Below are 18,878 nucleotides of genomic sequence, written 5' to 3' on the forward strand. Positions count from 1 at the left end.
TTAACGTTTGTTGGTAAATTCTGATGAAATATTCAAGGACTTGGCCATATCTTTTGCTTCACACAGACCTTTTTGAAAACTATTTTCCCTTATTTCTTGAATTGATTTTATTAAACCATTCATTATTTTAACAGCTACATCTATGATTTGGTCTTTAGTTTGCAATGCAATATTGACGTAGTCTATTTGGTTTAATACTAAATACAATAGATTAAGTAAACATACAAATTTTAAATTTATTTGGTATAATAAATGTTTAGCACCTACTTTTGTATCATTATTAAGTTTAGAATCCTCAGAAAATCGTTTTAATACTTCATAAACACCTTTTATATTATTTTTAAGTACACTTACAGCTTGTTTTTTAGTAGACCAACGGGTCTCACAATGTGATTTTAATATTATTTTTAGTATATTTTTAATTTTTTCCCATCTTGATAATGACCGAGAGAAATATGTAAATAGTTTTTGAATAACACCAAAGAACGTTATAATAGTTGGAGAAGTTTGTGCCGCATGTACGCCAATTAAGTTTAAACTGTGAGCAGCACATGGAACAAATATAGCCAAATCATTTTTGGAAATAATATGAATCTGAACTCCATTATGAACTCCAGCCATGTTGGCACCATTATCAAAGCCTTGTCCTCTGCAATCCTTGATGTTTAATCCATCTTCTTTCAATTTACTTGATATTTCATCGGCTAGTCCTAATCCCGTTTTCTCGTGGCTTATGATAAAGTCAATAAATGATTCTTCTATTGATACTTCTCCATTATCAATGTGTACATATCTAATTATTTCAGTTAATTGCTCTTGGTGAGAAACGTCTGGTGAACAATCAAAGAGAATGGAAAAATATTTAGATTTATTTATTCTATTCAATATTTCATCTTTAACTTGTTGGCCCAAAATTATAACTAGTTCATTTTGAATAATAGGAGAAAAATAACTAATAACTTTATCGTTATTGTAACTTTGTTTGACATTATTTACATGTTCAGCTAATAAAGGATCATACTGACTTATTAATTCGATTAAGCCGAGAAAAATTCCACAATTATCATCGCCAACTTTGTCAGATGAACCTCTTAATGGCAAATTATTTTTAGCGCAAAACAAAATGACATTATTTATTGTTTTAAGTATATTACGCCATTTTTTTTTTCATTTTGAATGACTTCTTGTAAATCATTATCAATAGTTTTACCATCTTTTAATCGTTTTTCAAACTCCTTCCAATCTATAAAACATTTTCGATGGAAATCACTTAATTCATGTTCTGAAATTCGAGGATTTAAGTGTTGTCAATTGGTAAAACCGTCGTCACAAAATTGAGATTTTCGCTTATGGTTCTTGTTTTTGGAAAACAAACATGGAAAACAAAATAGAGCGTCTTTACTAACACTATACACTAACTACTGTCTTCTCACATGTTTACCATTCGGTAAATATTTAAAAAACCATTTACCATCAAAATGCCTCCCATCTACATTTAATGGAAAGTAATGATTTATGTCAAGATGATACGGTTTCTGTTCAACAATATAAGTTCGAATTTTATCTGTTAAGGGTGGCCAATTTCCACGTCACTAACACATTTTGTATTTAGTAACAAATGTTCATATTTCTGAATAATTTGTTGTTCAATATGCTCTTCTAGGTTTAGTGAATTTTTTGATTCTACGAGTGTCCCACTTTCAGGGTCAGTGGTTGTCAATGTGTTCATTTTATGATGTTAACTTTAATATTAGAGTCAATTTACCTATTATCAAATTCAAAGGTAAAAATATTATCTAAAAAATGTCATATGCTTTTTTTGACATTATCATTTTAAAGTTGTAATATTTTACATAGCTGTAACCAAGGGCGGATCCAGTATGTATTAACGGTCGGGGCACTTTATAGGAAAAATTATATAATATAGATATAGTCCCCCACCAAAAAAATAAACAGTATGATAAAAATGTATGTTTTTTAATATTATTTTTATCCAACGGGGTAGCACGTGCCCCCCCCCCACCTGAATCCACCCTTGACTGTAACTCACTTTAAAATAACAGCTATGTAAAATGTTCATAAACCCACTTTAAAATATTAATATCATTAAAAGCATATGTCATTGTATAGAGAATGTTCTTACCCTTAATTTAGATAATAGGTAATAACTCTAATATTAAATCTAACATCAAAAAATATGTCCTGCTGAACAAAAATTTGTTATGATGTACATTAGAAAGACAGAGACAATTAATAAATAAGAGTATCCTCTTAAATGTTACTATAAAATAAATAAATTTTCTCTTCTTTAATATGAAGAACATTATGTATAATAAATTAAATTAAATTATTAAAAATATGTAATGTACTTTTATAAGTTTTATATTAATTATTTTAGTAGAAAGAAACATCGTGAAACAAAAAAAGAAAAACTAACAAAGACTATAACGGCCGTAGGAGTATTGGGTGAGGCGAGCAATGAACGCAATGAAATGTTTAAAAATTATTATAAGGCAAAAATTAAACACTTCCAAAATATAGAAAAACTTAAGGAGAGATCGGTTATAGCAAAGGAAAAAATTGCCAATGCACTCCAGAAATTAGTGAATAGAAACAATGAAAACGAATGAAATATTCTAAATCCTTTTTTTTTTGCTTTTCCTTAAAATGATTATAAAAATGTTTTTTTTCTATTTCTTGATACTATACGTATATCTATAAAATATTCTAACTGAATAAATGTAATTAAATTAATAAAAAAAAAAATCATTTTCTGGTTTTCAATTAATTAGGCTGTAATTGCTAAAATTAAGTTGAGGGGGGAGTTAAATAATTATTTAGTAATGATCTATATAAAATTAATAGTACAACCCGTTTCAATTTTTAATTTGTAGGTATGTCTACATCCCAGACTTATTACTCAAGTTCTTTATTACCTCCTTTCAAAATTGTCTTAGTTATTTTATATTTTTTATTTTTATACTTAGAGCCAGTGGCGCGGTTCTGGTAGCATTTTTTTGGTGAGGCAACCTAAGTATCAATCCCTCCCCCCCCCATACAACATTAGAATTCACAATAAATGTAATTTAAAAACATAAAAATAATTATAATTTTTTTAAACAAATTACCATGTTCATTAACAACATATAGTATATTAAAACAATTTTTTTCTTGGTTTTTTAATCCTAAATGATTATGAATATGTTCTTTTGATGATTGATGTTTTTGAATACCCCTAGATAAATTTTTTAAATCATAATACCCAGTAGTATTCCACACAGACTTCATTTTACCCAACAACAAACATGGCCAACAAAATAATTTTTGAATTAAATGACCTACAGAATACCTTACTTAGTTTCTTGTCAGGAGCCAAGGCTGACAAAATCGGAATTGGCTTACCAACTTTTAGTAAATCATTTTTAGTATCAGAATTCCAACCTCGAAACGGCGTCTCCAACAACATGGCTACCACGTCTGTCACTGGATACATAACTCCAACAGTAATTAAAGTAATGTTTAACAAAAAAAACTGCAGCACTCGTAAATAATTTTAACGAACTAACGTAAGACCCAAGCGAGTAGCGACAATTTGAACAATACAGAAATGTCAAATGACTAATGATATATATAAAATTATTATCAACAGATATTACAACGGACAACGGTTTAATTAGGAATGTCCCGTCTCGACTGTAACAATAACAACTTTACTGATAATGTGTTTTTACGTTGAAATGCCGGCTGACCATAATTCCTGTATACCACGTCTATTTTTAGTATATAAGGTAATGTTAGTCGAGCCTCCGATGTTCATTGCGCATGCGCAACTCTTCTTATTTAATGGTCGCGTGCATTCGCGTACATACGCTTGTGTGTGTAATAATTCATGTACACAATAGTACCATACTCCGAGGCGGAATGAACGGAGCCTCAGCTGCTGACGTCATCGGAACATTGCCGCGGTTGAAACACCAGCGTTTGTTTACGTAATAATTATTTCATTCATTTCTTATCGGTTTATCACTATTTTTTGGTAATAAACACTAAATGATAATATGATTTACCATTTACGATATAATAAAATATGATAAATCATATTATTAAACATGCAGAGGAATTTTTTCTCAAATAAAATCATAAAAACGTTAAAAATTAATATCGAAATATATGCTATCGGTGGGCCAAAAATGATACTTTTTGCGTATTTTTTTACTTAAAATTGTAGGTTAGGCGGCGCCTAACTTGCCTCACCCCCAAAACCGCTACTGCTTAGAGCATAGAATATGCCGAGACATCCAACTATCCTTGTCAGTATACAATTATATATATTATAACATGGTATCTAAAAGGTAATTATATTGAAGGGAATTGATTGAGAGTAAATATTATAGATATATACCTAATAAATAATTTCTAATCTATAAACTAATACCTAAAGTATCTACATATTATATACAATAATAATACAGTTTAACAAAATGTATAAAATATGCATTTTATAAATTATTTTAGGTTATTGTTGCTTACTAGTTTTTTTTTGCTGGAAGTTATCAAATAGATGTTGGTGAAAATTGACATGTATTTGTGACAACCTTCAGTTAGTAGAATTATTGAATAAGTGACAAATGCGTTTTCCAATTCAGCTATATTTAATAAATTTGTTCATTTTCCTAGTAATTTCAATGAGCTGGACGATTTGCGTACAAGCAGTGTTGAGCAAAGATAACAAAATATTTATCTAGATAAAGATAAAAGATAATTGGTTATAATTTATCTAGATACAGATAAAAGATAATTAATTGCTTAATTATCTAGATTAAGAGGACGTATAACCGGCGTTTTCAGTATCAAAAACATTCTCGCCTAGATTCCAAATAAATCGGTCTAGGAGAGTTTAAGGACAAACAACACCTATGAACAAAATTAAAGATAACTATATTATTGAGGGCTCCATGTAGCCTTTTTTCAAAATCTTAATTTTATGAAAGTTATAGTCATCTGAAAATGTAGAAAAAATCGGAACTTCTTAACGTTATATTGAGCTATTTATTTTGAATACAGAAAAATAGCTACGTGGGGCCCTCAACAATATAGTTATCTTTAATTTTGTTCATAGGTGTTTTTGTCCTAAAACTATTCTTGTGTGTGTAACTTTGAATTTAATGATCTAATCTTTGAGCATGTTTAGACGGTGTAAATCGGTTATTTTTCCCGTCTAGTGCTGCTCCTTGCGGGACTGTAATTTACTAATTTCCAACGTCGGTCTTTGGTGGTTATGCGTTGGTGTGTGGTGGTGGCGCGGTGGCAACTCCCACTTATAAGTTCAATACAACTTGTCCGAGTGATAAAAATAGCACCGCCAGAATGATAAGTGAGAACCCGGTCCCGCATGCATTTTTTCAATAATATAATATTTGTTACACTACACAATCACAATGTATATTACGGAAAACAATAATTATGACGTCATATTATTACAATAGATTATAGAGCTATTGTTATTATAATATTAACTTATAGAATAATCCAACAACGTTAGAATTTAGACTAGTCTTCACTCTTATTTTTGAGTATTTGACTAGCCGATAACACTTGGTAGTTGGTACTACATGCTATACCGCATTATACATAAATGTTATACAAGTCTTTACTCTTTACTGTTTTGTTTATATTTTGTTCGTAATTTATGGCAAATAAAAAAAACCAACAACCGGCAAAAAAAGGCTAAGTGGCAGTGCAGTTGTACATCGACGTTACAATAAAATTAACAAGTAAGTTCGTGTATTCCTAATTATTTTATTTTTTCAAGTAATTTTGATGGTTACAATATTCATAATATTTATTATATTTTTATTAGGTAGGTACTTATTAAATTTATCAATAACGTAAACTTAGATAGTATTTTATTTTACGTATTTTTTAAGTATTATTGTATAAATATTTAGCTCAAGACAATTTATCTTGGAAGACACTTCTAATAATGTATTATCGAAATCTGGTAATTTAATTGACAATCAACCAAGTACATCAACATGCTCATACATTCACTCATCGCCAATGTAAGTAATCGTGTATTATTATACGAATATTACGTGTATTACTGTAAAAGTATATTTCCATACATTTAAATTTGCTAAATTAATTATTTTAGACTTTTCTAAATGTATTGTGCAGGGTAAACTTATTAGTAAATGATACTTCTATGACTGGCATTAGTTATTTAAGTCCGGTTAAAAATGTATTGTGCGAAGAGGATAATAATTTAGATATTATGGAATCTCATAAATTAGCTGTTGATACAGAAGCTAAAGATTTATGTAACGAAAATGTATTGTGTGAAGATATCAATTTAGAATCAATTATAAAAACTCATAAATTAGCCGTTGATACTGATACAGAAACTGAAAATTTATATAACACGTACCTATGTTTTATTTTTATATTTTACATTGTAATTCTCTGTTTTAAAAATATCTTCACCTATTGACTTATGTATGTAAATTTTAAAGTGAAACACACAATGAAATATCTGGGAATAGAATTGTTGATATATCTTATGTATTCAATCAAATTCAAAATAATAATCACGATGGTGATTTGGATGCAATTTTATGAATATGGATTTTTTATATGAGATTCGTTTAGGATTTTATTCTGAATATTGGTTTAATTGTAAATGTGTAACATAAAACAAAAAATAAAATCCGTGAAAAATTCACCTACGACTAACTGGTCAATTAATAAATCTGTAGTCAACAGTTCAATAGCTATCGGTGAGTATGGTACAATATTAAAACATAAACTACTTCAGAAACTGTGTTTTACATTTTCAATCCTAAGCTGTTAAAATTGAACATATTTTAATGTTTATGATTTTGATGAATTATGTCAAAGTTGGGATCTTAAATGCTAATAAATGAAATAATATTTTTAAACTGCTATTTCAACAATTTATGCAAGGAACTTTGCATAATTCAATCGTTTTGATGTGTTGTATACAAATTTATACTTCAAACGCTCATAAAAATTTTTTTACGAAATATCGTTTGACGTTCTACATAAAATAACTTACACATTTTTGCAATTTTAACGAATTCGTAAAAATGTGAACTTTCTTAAATTTAAATATCTACTACCTAGTTATAAAGAAAAATTAGTTTTCAAAATCGTCAGAAAAAACTCCAAAAAGCATCGGAAAAACGGGAATATTTATGCAATACCAGCTTTTGCATGATGGGAAATTGAATCTAGTTGGTACATTGGGGAGGTCAAAATTCCCAGTAATTAATAGTCACACATTTTTTTATAAGTATTTCAAATTCAAATTTTGGCTAAATTTATCAAATCATAAATTTAAAATTATTTTGTAGTTAAAAATTTATAAAATATTTAAAATAAGGTTTCACGTAAATAGATTATAATATATAAATTACGTTATTTACAATAATATCATAATAGGTAGGGTGACTGACTATGCATCTTCATTCAGAATCGTTTTTCTTATACAATGATATTATATCATTGGATTCAAATAAATCACACATTATTCTAAACAACATTTATCGCATCGGTTAAAATGTAAAAATAATATTAATATAACATCTTGTGATAGGTATTGGCTATACTCAGGTAAATTAATTTTGTGCTGGAATAGAAATACCATCAATGGCTCCTAAATCATATATTAGTATTGAAAACATTTTACAAAAAGAAATCAAAAATACAGCTTGGGCAGAAATGCAAAAAGCCGGTGAAGAAGAAAAAAAAATAGCTTTGGATTTAGGTAATGTTGATACAGATGGCATCCCTCTAATAACCGTTGTAGCTGATGGGCAGTGTTCTAAAAGAAGCTACAAAACAAAATATGACGCTTTTTCTGGAGTAGTAAGTAATTATAATCATAGTATAATTTAATTTTGAATAAAATTAAACATTTTCAGGCACGTATAATAGGCTTCCAAATTAAAAAAATCCTATTTGTTGGTGTACGCAATCGTTATTGTGTAATATGTGAGAAAGCAATAAATAAAAACACTACAACACCAGATCATGTTAGTTTTTTAAATTGGAAACAAGGAGCTACTAGCATAGAAGCCGATGCTATAGCAGAAGGGTTTAAAAACAGTATAGAGATGCACGGTGTAAAATTCTCTAAATTAATTGGTAAGAAATTAGAGAAATAAAAACGATCAACCTTTAAAATGGAATCATCAAAAACAATATTTAAATAATTTTAATATTAATATATACTAGGTGATGGAGACAGTAGTGTCACAAAAAGATTACACGAAATACTTCCCTATGGACAGATGTTAAGAGTTGAAAAAATAGAATGCAGAAATCATTTATTGCGCAACTATTCACAAAAAATGATGTCCTTGACTAAAAGAACCGAATTTCCAATTGAAATCCGAAAAAAAATATCAAACAACATAATAAGGATGCGAACAGATATAACTTGTCCTATTAAATTTAGAAAAGCTGAAGACAAGCCTTTACATCAAAAAATTGCCGGTACAACTTTAATATTAATTAAAAACTTATCAACTAAAATTATATATTTACAGAAAGATCCAAGGGACAAATTATAACGATAAAAAGCATTCTAAAAAAAAAAAATTGTTATTGATTTTAAAATTAAGTGTATTTTTTTTTATAAAAATGTCGATAAACAATATTAGGAAAAAATCAAAATCTGTTAATTAGAATATAATCATAATAGACAATTAATTATTATCAATATATACATGCAATAATATCAATTATCCTATGCTGATCGTTAGTCACAATTTTTTTTTTTATAAGCGTTAATAAATAAAATTTTTACGAAATATGTCAAAATCGCCAAAATTTACAAGTAAGTAATTTTGAAGTTGAAAAATCAAAAATTTTTTTGTTTTTATATCTAAGGATAAAAAATTTAACATTAAGTTTTTTATAAGTTTTCCTTCAAGTAGCTATAGAGAAAACTCGAAATGTCATTGTAGGAAAAATCAAAATGTTATGAGCGTTTGAATTTTAAATTTTTACGAAATCGCGTAACGATAACGATTTGTGCTCAAACGATTTTAAATAATTGTGATTATTCAAAAAGTATAAGTCGTAGATACTTGAAAATTTCACCAGTTATTTAGATTGGCATGTTCTTTACATTATTTAATTTTCAAAATATTGTAACTTTTTTTGGGCTATTTATAGACAATACTATATTTTCGATTTTTCTGATAATGTATTTTTTGAAGTGTCGATATAATTTTTTTGGCCGAGTCAAAATACTTGAAAATTTATTACAAAGTTTCTCACAATTTATTCTTATAATGATTAAAAAATTATAAGAACACATATAGGCACGGTTTTTTTTTTTATTAACATTTGAAGTTCAAATATTGATAAAGATTCGTCAAAATCATCTCCGTTCAGAATCGCTTTCGTATATGCAATGATACCTATCATTACATTCAAATTTAACACTTCTATAAAATATAATAGTGATCCATGTACCGCAAAGCGATACCCACTTACCCGCTTTTTTTAAAATGTTATTTTATGTCGAGTTTTAACTATGTAAGTAAAATATTTTCAAAAACGTTATATTCATTTTCGGTTTTCGAAATAATGAGTGTACTCACTTGAAAATATTACCTTGTGTAATAAATTAATTTATCAAACATATTACGTTGCTTATTACTATGTTCTAGGCCTCAAATTTGATATTGCTAATGCTCCTAATCATCGAATATTTGATATTCATGAAAACTGCTCATCATATTTTTGTAACAAAAAGTCAATACAATCAAATAATAAAATAAAAAACCAGGTTATCTCACGGGAAATTGAAATAGTTGTGTCTCGTTTATCTAACAATGCCAAGAGCTTACTATTAGATGTAGACAATAATATATGCGAACAATTCAACAGCGTTATCAATAAATTCTTAGGAGGAAAAAGAATTAATTTTACACAAAAAAGTTCTTATAGTACACGTATTTATGCTGCTGTTGTCAGTTTTAATTCCTCGGAATATTTGAGAACAGTACGAAAAAACATAACACAAATGGTTCCAGGTATTATTTTTATTTAACGATGGTAAATATTAAATAATGCTTATAATAATTATTACACAACAAATAATTAAATGACTTCTAGGAGTCGTCAGTAAAAAATTTTTAAAAAGAGCATTAGAAAAAAGATATACATGTCAAAAAAAAAGAAAAGTTTTGTCAAATAAAAAATCAAATCTAAAACCAAAAACGATTGAATTTTAGTAAAAATGCTGACGAGAATTATGGAAATGCAGACAAATTAGACATTCTAAAAGACATCAAATCTATAGAGTTTGTGAATGAAATGAATCAATTAGTCAAGTAATATTATTATAAATATCTCAATATTATATACAATTTAGATTTACACATTAACAAATAAAAATATATAGACACCTATAATTTAACATTTAATTCACATTGTCTTTTAGAAAACTAGGGGAAGTTGATCGTATTAAAATTGAACGAGAGACTAGAGATCAAGCTCATAATAATATTTGGAAACGAGAAAGACTTTGCAGACTTACAGCTAGTAATTTCGGTCGTATTTGTAAGATGCGCGCAAATACTAGCTGTAAAAGTACAGTTTATTCAATTTTATATTCCAGTTTTACCTCTAAGTAAGAACATAATATCTAAAAATGAATCAATTATAATTTTTGAGCATTTTTAAATAATAAAAAAAAATAAGGTCAGTTCAGTATGGCAGAGATATGGAAGGGGTTGCTAAAATGAAATTTGAAGAAATGTATGCAGGAATTCAGATTAAACCTTGTGGTTTATTTATAGACAAAGATTTTTCATTCTTAGCTGCAACTCCCGGTTCGTAATATATCATATAAATTATTTAAATGTTTACTTATAAAATATGATGTATAAATGTACAATACTATATTGTATGATACCATAATGTAGATGGAATAATTGACGAAAAAACCATAGTAGAAATTAATGCTAATCAATCAAATGCTAAAAAAAAAAAATGCTTTGGTGGCATTTAGATATGCATAGCCGCTCAGCTGCTTTACACTTGCACTTCCGTGTTTTACATTTTTGTACACATGTACATCGGTCGCAGCCCTGACCACCCAAATTATAAAATTTCCGTGCCGTCTCACGGAGTGAAATTTTGGTTTGTGGCACATCATCGACTTCTAGAAATTTTTATTTGCAAATCACAAATTGGTTCCTACTGTATAAAGTCGAAAGATGACCTTCCTTAGTCCCAATTTCGTACATATTATTGTTAACTGCAAATATATAATAAATTTATTTTATTATTTTATCTGAAATTTTAATAATACAAGTAAAATGTTTGTAGTCACCCGAAAGAATAACTCCAATAATGTTTCTAAAATCACTACGGGCCCTATCGACGTCTGGAATCTTAATCGTCATTGACTGGCCTATTTCACCGGGACAGAATCGATTCTCAGAAGCTTGCTTCATTATAGCGGCTTGAACTTTTAAATTTTTAAGCGATTCAGTTCTATTATCACGAATAGATTTTATTCTTAAAGGTATAGCTAAAATAAAACATACATGTGGATTGCCCCATTGTAAGAAAACCGATAAGAACAAATGAAAAAATATACTAACTAATCCAAATTTACAAATAATAATCATTGTTTAATCTGGCTTTGATATACGAAATCAGGACTAAGGAAGGTCGTCTTTCAACTTTATACAGTAGAAACCAATTTATGATTTGCAAAGAAAAATTATGCGACTATACACATCAAAATGCCACCAAAGCAGTACCTGCGAAAATAAGTGATGTAAAAATAAAAATAAAATTTTATTTTCTAATAATATAAATAAAAAATATTATAGTATAAATATATAGTGCTCATTATATTTTGGCAATACTTTTCTTTTAAATATTATATTATATACATTGCCCAATATACGAAGGCCATTATATACAACGCCTTTTTTTTTTTTTTTTTTACAATACGGGACGAACCCTTTAATACATGAATATAATAGTAATAATAATAATAGTTTTAAAAGTTTAGGAACGAGGCTCAAATTTTAGAGAGAGAATGGAATGAAGGGTCAGTGTTGGCAATGCGCATAAGACGGATGATCGGTGAGGTGAGTTAAGATAGTAGTTTGAGGAAGAGAAAGGTATATGAAATGGAACAGATGATCGTGTACGGCGGGAGGGGACATTAAATGAAACACGGGATAGTGATTCAGGACTGTCAATTTTAGATGAAAGAAGATTAGATAGAAATGTCAATTTAGCTGAATGACGACGATCGGTGAGGCTTTCCAAGGAAAAGAGGCGTTGGATTGGCGTGTAATCGTGAGGTGGACAGACTACATTTAATTTGTAAGCAGCTTGACGGAGGAATTTTCTTTGAACCCTTTCTATCATACTACGTGCGGAAGCAGTGGACGGGTCCCAGAGGACGGAACCATACTCAAGGATGGGACGGACTAGGGAGCAGAAAAGAGTTTTTAGAGGGGAGAGCAAGTGAAAGTCTGAAGAGACACGGTTTATGAAACCTAGTAGTTTAAGAGCTTTACAACATATTATCTGAATGTGCATATTAGGGCACAGGTTCCGTGTGAGAGTAAATCCTAAATCATTTACATAATTATTACAGGTTGTTAAGGCGGTATTGTTTACGGAGTAAGTATGCTCGATTACAGCATTAATACGACAAAAAGTCATTACTGAACATTTAGTTATATTAAGAGCTAGCCCCAAAGATTCACCCCACGCAACTAGTCGCTGAAGGTCGTTTGAAGAAGGTGACAGTCAGAGATGGATTTTATACGAAAAAAGATTTTCATATCATCTGCAAAGATAAGAAGTTTGGCATGCTGGAGGACGGTGTCCGCTGAGTTTACGAATAAGGCAAACAGAAGTGGAGAAAGAACAGCACCTTTTGGTACACCTGAGGAGGGGGTAAAGTGGTCCGAAGAGGTGGAATAAACAGTTACCCATTGGATCCTATTTGTAATGTAAGAGCGAAACCAGGATAGTAGTGGTTCGCCGATTCCTATAGAGTCTAGAGTTGTCATAAGATGATTATGATCAACACGATCGAAAGCCTTGGAGAAATCTGTGTAGATTACATCTACTTGGCAGTTATCGCGAAAAGAATCATATATATATGAATGAAGACTAAGGTTACAAGTAATAGTTGATCTACCAGGACGGAAGCCATGCTGCTCATCAATTAGGATATGATTCAAGGAAGAGCGAATCGAGTTAAGAACAAGCGTTTCAAATATTTTGGATAAATGAGGGAGAATAGTTATGGGACGATAATTTGAAACATCAGTTGAATCACCAGACTTAAATATGGGTCTAATTGAGCCAAGTTTAGGTGCAGACGGAAAAATACCCGAGTCAATAGAATGCCTAAACAATAACCATAATGGTTCTGCTAGAACAGATCGAAGTTTGTACAAGAAATCACCCTGGATACCATCAGGACCAACAGACTTAATATTGCGAAGAAACGTAAGCATTTGTGGACGTCACTAATCGAAAAATAGGCATTAGACGGGAGCGGAAAGAGGCAGATAGGATGTAATGTTTGGGATGGAGTCGGTGAAGGCTGGGTGAACACAGAAGAAAAATATGAAGCAAAAAGGTTAGCAGTATCGGAAAGAGATGTACTTTGTTTACCATGTAGTGAAACACATGAAGGTATAGATTGAGAAAAGCGGTTTTTTCTAATAAAACTCCAAAAGTATTGTGGGTTGTGTGATAGGGAGGACTCTGTACGTGAGACAAAATTACGGTACCATTGTTTGGAGATGAATTTAAATTTAGCGCGAAGTAGTGAAAAATGCTTGTAATCTGATAATAGCTGGGATGACTTAAATTTGGCATGAGCGCGAGACTTAGCAAACACTAGTTCTTTGAGCTCCTTAGTGTACCAAGACGGGAAAGTGGAAAGGGCGAATAGAGATTTTAGGAACAAAAGTTAAAATTGAATAATGGAGAGCATCAAGGAAGACAGACATGGAATCATCAGGGGAGTATGACAGAAAGGTTCTTTTCCAATTGAAATAGTTAAAGAAATTAGTGATCTGCATGTAATCTGCCTTACTAAAGTTATAAAATAATTTGAGGGAAGCATGGGGAGATTTATAGAGAGTGAGAGAGGTGGATGGTAAGTGTCGGCAGGCACGGCAGGGTCAAGAGCATGTTTAACAGTTATGGAACTAAGGTTAAAGAATATAAGATCGAGAAGAGAGTGGTGAGAATTTAATATGTAGTTATGTTGGAAGAATCCGTGAATGGCAAGTCTTTCAGGAATGGAAGTATATTCAGAGATTGTTTGAGATAGAAAACATAGGCCATGTGCATCTTTTGACCATGAAACACTACAAATTATAATATTTAAGGAGTTATGAGAGAAGCGGACAAATAATTGCTCAACATTATTATAAGGTATAATAAGGGGGGAAGAATCTATGTCTTTACGAACACCTACTAACACACCACCACCGCGATTACAGGTGCTGGTTTGTGGGAGACCTGTCGCATCTATATATATTGTAATAATCGAGACCAAGCTCAGAAGAGTAAAAATTATTAGAGAGCCAAGTTTCCGTAAGAGCAATAAAGACATAGTTAAAACATGAAGTATTACAATTAAAATTTACAAGTTTAGTACGAAGGCCGCGACAATTCTGGTAGAATCCATTGATGTTGCAAGTATTGGGGGTGTTGGCGTTGTTTATTGTTGAGGAAATGATGAAGTCGGATGTCGTTTTTTGAACGGGAAATTATGCAAGGAGAACCGTTTTTGAACGTGATGGTTAGGTTATTTAAATACCTATTAATAAAAAATAAAAAACTTCATAAACATAAAAAAAAAGTTATAATATATTTTATATATTAACAATTGTCTTTCATTAAGCACCTACAACAAAGTAACATTTCGAAAGTCTTATCCTGAAGCCTATTTCTTCTCGGTGTTAAGATTTGGTATCCACTACTAAAAAGTCTTTCCACGGGCGCTGAAGACGGTAGAGTGGTATTATATTTAAAAAAAACTATTTTGACTGATGGAAATGTGTTGAACATACTAAGGTCTTTGTTTTTCGAATCAAAATACGATAGTACTTGTACAGTTGTACCATAACTAGTATAATTATTAAAGTCAACACTTTCAGCAGCAGAATGATCTAGTGAATATTTACTCCGTGTTAAAATACCATAAAATTCTTCATCACTAAATCAATGAATAATTTTTCATTAGAATCTGAATTCATAGAATTACATTCAAATAAAAAATATTTTTACATACAGTTAAATATCTAGCAGGAACCCACTAAAGCTTAAACTTAGGATGTGATATTGAAGCAATAATATATGGCTTGCTTTTATATTTTCTAAATCAAATATAAAATTAAATCTTTTTTCTAGACTTTTAATAATTGATAACGCTAAACATCTGCAATATGTTAAATTGGTTTGCTGAATTAATAAAAGTCTTAATGATATTATCGTAGGTGCAACATATCCCAGAAAACAAGATTTTTCTGCTTGTATCTTATCAAGTGAAATAGCAAGCAATTCCATAACCAAACAGTACTCTTCTAAAAATAACCAATCTTTTTTTTTTAGTTGTTGAAGTTTCAAATCATTAAATGAGGATATTACAGTCTCTTTATGAGCAATTATTTTTTTTACAACGTCAAATGATGAATTCCACCGTGTAACAACGGGTAGAGGGAATTTGCAACCACAGATATCATATACCTTGTCTGAGGCAACTATACTTCGACTTAAAAGATTCCAAAACCTACATAATTTACTAAAAGCACTTTTAGAATTAATTTTATAACACTTATCAGAAATTTTGTCTACATCAACAGTTGCAATTAAGCTAAGTGTATGTGCAGAACATGTAATATGATCTGGTAAGCAGATATCATCACTTTCCATATCTTCGGAATTCTGAACTATTGTGGACCAATCTATAGTATCAAAATCTGCACTACAATAATCAATTTCTTCTCATGTATTATGATGATCATCACATATAGTTCCATCGCCAAACCAGTTATCACTATTAATATTTAAAGACTCCTGACTAAAGCAGCGCGCACACCAGATACGTTACGTTACGTCACGTCACGTCACGTTACGGCACGGTGACGGTCGGAGACGTGATGTGACGGAACGTTAGCGTCACGCACACTAGATACGTATATATTCCTTCTACCCTCCCGGTAATCGTCAGACAGTCGTCGTCAATCTGCATTTTACATTTATGCTATAGTATAGTGTATTTGATCGTGATTTTTCTTTCATAAGTATTTTTTTTTAAATTAAATTTGTTATTACACCAATATTGCAATTTTACCATGGACTTTTCATCCGACGAGGAACTATTTATAATGGCGAGTATTGCAGAGGAGGAAGAGAAGGCGAAAAAAAACGGTTATGGGTTCATAACATCAACACATATTTTTTAAATATTTTAGAATGAGTTCGAAAAAATTTTTTGAATTACTGGACATGCTGCCACAACTACAAAAGCAAGACACAAATTTCAGGCGCTGTATCCCACCGGATGAAAGATTAGCAATCACCCTAAAGTAAGTAAACATAATATATATAAGTAATATATTCATAATTTAAAAAGAAATGGTTTATTACTGTTTATTGAACTTTTTTCAATATTAAAAAAATATTACACATTTTTAAAAAAAATGTTTAAACAACTGCAAAAATATTATTGAAAAGTATATAAATTGTTATCGATTCCAAAGATTTCAATTTGACCTCCAGAAGTTGATGTGTATGTTGTACAATGAGTACGATGTTGGCAAGTTGAAAAATCCATTGGTTTGCTAGGAGACACAGTTGGTGTCATATTGTTTGTTTGGTAAGAAGTTCTTTGAAGTGGTGAGGCAATATTATGTGCAGTTAGCGTCATATTTGCTGTATCATTGAAGGAGTTGGATAAGCTGGTACAGTAGAATTTCGATTAACCGTCACTCTCTGTTATCCGTCATCGGTCATCGCCGAAAAAAAAAATAATTAGGCGATTAGACGATTGTGATAAACTCGTCGTGGTGCCATACACAGTAACTATAAAGTGTATAAAAATAGTTTGTAATATGTACATATCCAATATAAGCGATAAACGTGATAAACGAACTATAAATTTATGTGTGTATGTGTTGTACTATGTATGTATGTATTGTAATTTAATCAGTGACCGAAGTTTTGGAAAAAATATACAATAAAGGATGCTATATTCAATGTTGCCAGTGCATGGGCTGATTTGAGTGTTTCAAACTTGAAGAATGGGTGGAACAAACTATGGCCTGAAATAATACCGTGCGAATCTGAAGAAACTGAGCCTGTTAGTGTTGAAGAAATAGTACAACTTTGTAATAATGGACTGCACAGTGAAATATTATCAACGAAAGAAGTAACAGATTGGTTAGAAAATGATAAGCAGGATGGAGGGTTTGAAATTTTGAATGATGAACAAATTATTTTGAATGTCACTGCCGTTGAAGAAGAAGAAATTGATGAGGATGTCGAAGATTCAGGGCTTGACTTAAAACCGCTAACTAGCCATTCAGAAGCAGAAGCGATGTTATCAAAGTGTATTGATTGGTTTGAAGTACAGGAAGAATCAAATGCTACGCAAGTCTTACTTCTACGTCAAATACGTAATATTGCTGCTAAAAAAGCTAGAGAATCAAAAAACCAAACTAAAATTACAGATTTTTTTTTATAATAAGTGTGGTATGTACGAGATGTTTATAATTTATATGTGTTATAATAATTAATTTATATGTTATATTTTTTTTATATGTATTATTTTTAAAGTACACACGTAAAAAATATAATAAATGTATGTATATGTATGTACACGTTTTTTTTTGCAAAATTTCCGTTAACCGTCTATTCGATTAACCGTCATAGCCCCGGTCCCGACAGTGACGGTTAATCGAAGTTCTACTGTACTTTGATGTGGCGAAGCAATAGAAACATTATGTTCAGTAGAAAGATAGTAAGCTTTCATCTCCAAATCCGAGAGTAATGCACTGATTTTAGCTTTTGCTTCGATTTGAAGAACTGGTGGCAGTCTTCTAGTAGTTGCTTCCATAGCGGTAAAAAATGCTCCAATGTGGTCACTAGGTGGTTCTACCTTGGCTTTTTTTGAATCTATATAGTTTTGAAGAACTTGAGCTGTCGTTGGTTGTTGAGAAGTTTTATTATTTTTTTTATTATGTGAATTGCTGCCAAGAGATAAGGATATAGTAGAAGCGGGCGATGGGTTTGCATATGATGAAGTACTTGGGAGTGGCGATGGGACCTCATATGAAGAATTGCTTGGAAATGGTGACTGATCTGAACCTTCTAAAAATTGATTGGTTTCATCATCATGTGTTATATTTATGCTGTTATCATGAGAATCAGATAAATTTCCAGTATCCAAGTTTGACTTTTGATTCCTTTCTTTCATATGTGGTGATAAAAACGACAATGTATCTTCAAACCTCCATTTAACACGAGTCACTGCACTCTGGCCACTTACTGTTTTTTTTTTAACAACATTTCGCCGATACTGTTCACGAAGACTGGTCCATCTTTTTTTGCATTCCGAGACTAACAAGTCATAAATTTATATTAAATTAATATTGACATTGTCCATACATCAATTATTAATATAGCGAATAATATTTATAAAATTAACATCATATAATATATAACATTAATTACTGTTAATTACTTGAAATAAATATTATTTGTTTAAACTATAATTGTTATTAGATATTTGATATTTATCTATGAACCGTTAAATTTTCAAATCATGAACATTTTTAACT

General features: G+C 30.4%; 2 protein-coding genes across 2 annotated transcripts; both read right to left on the reverse strand.

Annotated features, from left to right (window-relative positions):
- LOC132926113 (uncharacterized) lies at positions 1 to 3,493 on the reverse strand. The gene is made up of 2 exons (XM_060990453.1): positions 3,294 to 3,493; positions 1 to 1,090 (listed from the first exon to the last, which is right to left on the reverse strand). Exons 1-2 carry the CDS (start codon positions 3,491 to 3,493, stop codon positions 1 to 3), a joined length of 1,290 nt encoding a protein of 429 aa, XP_060846436.1.
- Positions 3,494 to 16,762: 13,269 nt separating this feature from the next.
- Positions 16,763 to 18,572, reverse strand: LOC132926114 (uncharacterized). Its single transcript, XM_060990454.1, has 3 exons — positions 17,947 to 18,572; positions 17,333 to 17,396; positions 16,763 to 16,997 (listed from the first exon to the last, which is right to left on the reverse strand). Exons 1-3 carry the CDS (start codon positions 18,512 to 18,514, stop codon positions 16,763 to 16,765), a joined length of 867 nt encoding a protein of 288 aa, XP_060846437.1. The 5' UTR covers positions 18,515 to 18,572.
- Between the last annotated feature and the right edge of the window lie 306 nt (positions 18,573 to 18,878).

This window comes from Rhopalosiphum padi, chromosome 3 (assembly GCF_020882245.1).
Source record: "Rhopalosiphum padi isolate XX-2018 chromosome 3, ASM2088224v1, whole genome shotgun sequence".
NCBI classification, from domain to species: Eukaryota; Metazoa; Arthropoda; class Insecta; order Hemiptera; family Aphididae; genus Rhopalosiphum; species Rhopalosiphum padi.

Bases quoted from the DNA above. Each gene is read 5' to 3' on its own strand.
- LOC132926113 (XM_060990453.1), bottom strand. From the start codon at position 3,493: ATGTATCCAGTGACAGACGTGGTAGCCATGTTGTTGGAGACGCCGTTT. The intron at 1,091-3,293 runs GTAAAATGAAGT...TTTGCCATTAAG, and splicing joins TTGGCCATGTTTGTTGTTGG to AGGTTCATCTGACAAAGTTG.
- LOC132926114 (XM_060990454.1), bottom strand. From the start codon at position 18,514: ATGAAAGAAAGGAATCAAAAGTCAAACTTGGATACTGGAAATTTATCT. The intron at 17,397-17,946 runs GTTAACGGAAAT...CAACACTAACAG, and splicing joins GACGGTTAATCGAATAGACG to GCTCAGTTTCTTCAGATTCG. The intron at 16,998-17,332 runs GTTTGAAACACT...CTACTGTACCAG, and splicing joins TTGTTCCACCCATTCTTCAA to CTTATCCAACTCCTTCAATG.